The sequence below is a fragment of the Myotis davidii genome, unplaced genomic scaffold (assembly GCF_000327345.1).
Source record: "Myotis davidii unplaced genomic scaffold, ASM32734v1 scaffold130, whole genome shotgun sequence".
Lineage (NCBI taxonomy): Eukaryota > Metazoa > Chordata > Mammalia > Chiroptera > Vespertilionidae > Myotis > Myotis davidii.
In genome coordinates this window covers 3,911,187-3,916,885 of record NW_006285040.1, presented here as the reverse complement: position 1 = coordinate 3,916,885, position 5,699 = coordinate 3,911,187, and the positions used below count along the sequence as shown (strand labels likewise).

Below are 5,699 nucleotides of genomic sequence, written 5' to 3'. Positions count from 1 at the left end.
TCTTTTTAAGAACTTATAAAAAGAGGTTTTGTTGATTTGTTGATAGCAGCCGTTCTGACAGGTGTGAGGTGGTATCTGTTGTGTTAATTTGCATCTCTGATGATTAAGGACATTGAGCATGTTTTCATGTCTCTTGACCTTCTGTATGTCCGCTCTGGAGAAGTGTCTATTTAGGTCCTTTGCCCATTTTTTAATTGGTTTTTCTTCCTTTTGTTAAGTTGTACAAGTTCCTTATATATGTTAACCCATCAGATGTATCACTGCCAAATTTATTCTCCTATAGTGGGCTCCATTTTCATTTTTTGATGGTTCCTTTTGCTGTGCCGAAGTTTTTTTATTTTGATGTAGTCCCATTTGTTTATTTCCTCCTTTGTTTCCCCTGCCCTAGGAGATATATCAGCAAACATACTGCTACAGGAGATGTCTGAGATTTTGCAGTCTGTGGTTTCTTCTAGAATTTTTATGGTTTCAAGACTTACTTTTAAGTCTTTTAACCATTTTTTTTTAGTTTGTTCTTGTGTATGGTGTAAGTTGGTAGTCTAATTTCATTTTTTCGCATATACCTAACTTTCCGAATACCACTTATTGAATATAGACTGTCTTGACTCCACTATATGCTCTTGCCTCCTTTGTCAACAAATGACAAGTGCTGGTGAGGGTGTAGAGCAGGGGTCCTCAAACTACAGCCCGCGGGCCACATGCAAATACAATTATTGTATTTGTTCCCGTTTTGTTTTTTTACTTCAAAATAAGATATGTGCAGTGTGCATAGGAATTTGTTCATAGTTTTTTCTGTTAAACTATAGTCCGGCCCTCCAACGGTCTGAGGGACAATGAACTGGCCCCGTTTAAAAAGTATGAGGACCCCTGATGTAGAGAAAAGGGAACCCTAGTACACTGCTGGTGGGAATGAAGATTGGTGCAGTCATTATGGAAAACAGTATGGAATTTCCTCAAAAATTAAATATGGAACTGCCATTTGACCCAGTAATCCCACTTCTAGGAATATACTCTAAGAAACCTAAAAAAAAAGAGCTGTGGTACATTTACACATTGGAATACTATGCAGCAATAAAAAAGAAGGATCTCTTACCCTTTGAGACAGCATGGAGAGACGTGGAGAGTATTGTGCTAAGCAAAATAAGTCAGTCAGAAAAAGACAAGTATCACATGATCTCATTCATATGTGGACTCTAGACCCCAAAATAAATTGGTGAACAAAATAGCTCCAAAGACATAGAAGCATGGAACAAACAGTCAAATCTCAGAGGGAAGGTGGGGTGGGTAGGAAGAGATTAACCAAAGAACTTATATGCATAACCCATGGACACAGACAATAGTGAAGTGAAGACCTCTGCAGCCAAAAAGGGGTCAATGGGGGAAAAAAGGGGACATCTGTATTACTTTCAACAATAAAGATAAATTAAACAAACACACAACAAACAAAAAAGAGGCTTTATACAATCTTAGTCTCCTTTTCAATATCCTGGAGGCATATCTGGAGCAATAGTTGTAGTGCTGTATATACTCTAATGTCACTCTTTCACGATGACTCCTGTATTAATGCAAATCACATTTTTGTGGGTCAACTCTATGGATTTTTACATGCATAAACATGGGTCTTAGCAGATAACATGCTGAGATCATATCCACAAATATCTTGCCATAAGTATCAAACTTTTCAGAGCTGTGTCCTTTGTGAAGTTATCAAGATCTTTTTCTCTGTCCTTCATCCCCATGCCTGAGATTTGCAGTAATGTAGGACCAGTTTACCATCACTGCCAAAACACTACAAAAAGAAAATAACAGCAACAAACTTAATTCTTTGATGAAAGAAAAGATGTTATACGTATCATAAATATCCTTATACATATAGGTGTAAATTATCTACAAAGCCATTTCTTTCAAAAGATGCAAGTTGCTATGTTAACACATCAGTAATCATCCTATGTAATAAAGAGGTAATATGTAAATTGACCATCATACCCTCACACAAGGGGGCCAGGCCAGCAAGGGAGGGCAGTTGGGGGCCGACTGGGACAGCAGCGGAGCAGTTAGGGGCGATCAGGCTGGCAGGCAGGTGAGCGGTTAGGAGCCAGCAGTCTTGGATTGTGAGAGGAATGTCCCAGATTGGAGAGGGTGCAGGCTGGGCTGAGGGACACGCACCCCCTCCGCCCCCCGTGCACAAATTTCGTGCACTGAGCCTTTAGTAATCTATATATATGAGCTTAAGTGACTGTTAAACTGTTTGCCTGGTAGCTATGATGCTCCGACCAGTAGAGGAGGGAGTCTCATGGAATCGGCCGTGGGTTAGAGATTGTAGATGGAGCACTGTCAGCCCTGATTCTGCTTCACCTGTACCTCGGACCCAGAGAGGTGGGAGCTTGATTCTGGGGTGCGTTACCCGAGAACTGCCCACTCATAATCCGGGACACCTTGAGGGATGTCAGAGAGCTGGTTTCAGCATGATCCCTGCAGGCCAGGCTGAGGACCCCACCGGTGCAGAATCTATGCACCAGGCCTCTAGTATTGAATAAAACCTGTCCTTTAAACATCATAGGCATGGATGGGCTTACATATTTTAATCTTGCCCTTTCTCTATATCTCTTAACTGTAATATATGTACTGTTTTCTACTAGCGGTGCTAATGTGTATACTATAATGATTTTTGTCATGAAACTGTTAGCATGGGGAATACAGTCATTTTTATGTAGACTTTTAAATTTCTTGGAAGCAAATCTGGGTTACTAAATATATAAACAATGTAAAAGAAACAAATTAGGCTAAAAAGGCGGCCTTATTTTCTGGACATCTTCTGTTTGTATTATTCATTCAAATTCATCTTCTGTCTGTATTATTCATTCCTTAATTTTTTAATCACTGAGTAATTTATTGAGGTAGTAAATGTTCAAGGTGTTAAGAGATATAACAGAAAACAAGAAAGTAATCTTTTTTCCTAAGAGGCAATTAAGAATAGCATTTCTTAAAATAATTATGTTAATTAATAATACTATTCACAGATGTGCATCTTTTATTAAAAAAATAAAGCGGTTATGTTTTACCTCATAGAGGGTTCCAACTTCCTGGTCAGGGGAAGGAGCAAATGACTGATTCACATAAATAAACTGCAAAAGAAAAGAAAAAAGGCAATTCATTTTTAATGGTATCCTGATTAATTTGTATTTTTCTGGGGTTCAATCAGCCAGCTCTTTCAAATTTTTTGTCTTCAGAACTGAAAGAAATTTCCTTCAACTCCTTTTCCTACTTCTCATAAATCAGTCAACTAATGAGATCTTTATGAAGATTAGTTCCTACCTGGAGGAATAAAACCAGATTTTTGGCTTCTAGAGCAGTGGTTCCTACTGATTAAAACTAATAACTTTTAAATGTTTCTACAAATAGCTTTTGAAGATTTATTCAAGAAATTATTAAAAGTATTACTTTTTCCAACTACTCATTTTAAAGACAGAATTTTTCCTAACAAAACTTCATACACAGTATAAAATCAGGAAATCTTTGAAATAGTGTGAGCATTTTTCTTGGGTAATAACATTCAGTTGGATTTTTTTTACCTTTACCTACACTGAAAACTCATAAAAGTACTGAACTCCAGGCTGGGTGCCACTACTGTAAAGTCACTTGTAGCTAAATAAGATGGTAACATAATGAAACCTAATGTTCTTATAACCTTGTTCTTTAAAGGATTCATTGTTCAATGTTCCAGTTTAGTCTGTTTTCATTAAGACTCTCTAATACATGTATCCTCTGCTTTTTGAAAGTTCATGTTTTGAATGACCTACATTAGTACCTGTTTTAACTGAGAAATCCTAAGAGGATTTTCACTTTTATGAAGAAAGCAAAAATAACATTCAGCATGTTTTGCAGTGAGCCATTACAGAAACGGTGAGATTGGCCCTGCTGCCAATCTCTTTCAGTGGGAACTACACTCTGCATCTTGGCATTAAGCCAGCATAGCTTTGGACTGTGTCTGTACGCATCTGTGCTTTATCTCAATTTTATACATCTGTTAGCAAAATGTGACCTAAAATATCAGAATACCTAAAAGAGCTCATAAGGGTGTTATGCTTAGCATAAAACTGGATATAATTAAGTGTATTACGGTTTGGTGGGTTATTTGAGGGGATCTTGGTATGCACAAAATTTTTTCACATAAATTAATGGTAATTACCTTTTTGTTTTATGCCATTTTGGCTTAGAAAAGATTTCATAGGAATGTTCTTCTTTTATATAGTGGGGGAAACCTGTACTTAAAAAAAAATTACTGCAGATACAAAAGGACAGTGTCTTAGTAGCTTCTGATAATTTTCCTTTTAGAAAATAAAACATTATTTGCAGGTAACATATCAATTAACCTTGTCTATAGTCAAATTCTAAGACTAAAATTTCCTGGACTTAATATAGCCTTTAAAGCCCAATAATATCAGAATAAACAGTTGGTTGATAGACACTATTTGGGTCACCAACTGTAATAAAAACAAATAATGACTACATTTCTCCTTTAGAGGATTCAGTGTGGTAATTAAAAACAGAGGCTCTACTGAGACAGATCCAGGTTTGAGTTCTGGCTCTAAATACAAACACCTTTTCTCAGCTGGTTTCCTTATTTATAATATGGAAAATGATAGCACCTATACTTCTTGGAGCTGCTGGGAAACATAAAATGAGATAGCACCAGTGCCTGGTATATGTACTCAATATACATTAGCTTTAATTATTATTTTAAAATAATAATTAGAGAAACGAAGATGGCGGCATAGGTAAACACCGGAGATTGCTGCCTTGCACAACCACTTCAAATATACAACTAAAAGACGAAACGGACATCACCCAGAAGCACAGGAAGGCTGGCTGAGGGGAAATTCTACAACTAGAAGGAAAGAGAACAGCATACCGAGACTCAGAGGAGGTGCAGTGCGGAAAATACAAAGATGCGGAGGTGCGTGCGGAGCGGGCTGGCAGCTGAGGGCACGGTTGTCTGTTTCAATCTGCAGGAAGTCTCAGGCTCTGAACTCCAGTTTCGGGCAAGTCTCTGGGGACCCAGACTCACACGGGAGAAGCGGGACTGTCTGGCATCGGTCAGAACTCGAGGGCAGCTTTCTCTCCGAGGTTTGCAGTGATTGCTGGGACTCTGAGAGGCAGAGCCTCTGGGGACGGTACTGAGAGCAGCCATAACTGCTCGCTCCGCCCACCCTGTTGATCCCCTGGGACCCGCCCTGCCCAAGCTTTGCACAGAGGCATTTGCGGAATAGCCTTAGGCAAAGGCTAGATTAGCACCTCCCTAGAGGACAGAAGTTCCCCCACTGCAGACAGCTGAGTCTCACAGCCTGTTGGCCTGGAGATCAAATCCCCCCCAGTGTTACGTACAACAATCAAGGCTTAACTACAAGACTGCGCACAAAGACCACAAGGGGGTGCACCAAGAAAGCATAAAAAATGTGGAGACAAAGAAACAGGACAGAACTGACAGAAATGGAGGATATAGAGTTCAAAACCACACTTTTAAGGTCTCTCGAGAACTGTCTAGAAGCCGCCGATAAACTTAATGAGATCTACAAGAAAACTAATGAGACCCTCGATTTTATGATGGGGAACCAACTAGAAATTAAGCATACATGGACTGAAATAACGAATATTATACAGACTCCCGACAGCAGACCAGAGGAGCGCAAGAATCAAGT

The 5,699-nt window shown here is 39.0% G+C and overlaps 1 protein-coding gene across 2 annotated transcripts in view; it reads right to left on the bottom strand.

Moving 5' to 3' along the window:
* Window positions 1-1,436: 1,436 nt before the first annotated feature.
* ATG12 (autophagy related 12) overlaps window positions 1,437-5,699 on the bottom strand; it is an 11,720-nt gene continuing 7,457 nt past the window's right edge. The window contains exons 3-4 of one of the 2 annotated variants that reach the window (XM_006755270.2): window positions 3,063-3,125; window positions 1,437-1,789 (exon numbers count right to left, since the gene is read on the bottom strand). In XM_006755270.2, the coding sequence (XP_006755333.1) occupies window positions 1,730-1,789; window positions 3,063-3,125 (123 nt within the window). In that variant the 3' untranslated portion in view covers window positions 1,437-1,729. The remainder of the gene's footprint in view (window positions 1,790-3,062; window positions 3,126-5,699) is intronic. The other variant, XM_015558448.1, reaches the window with a different exon arrangement.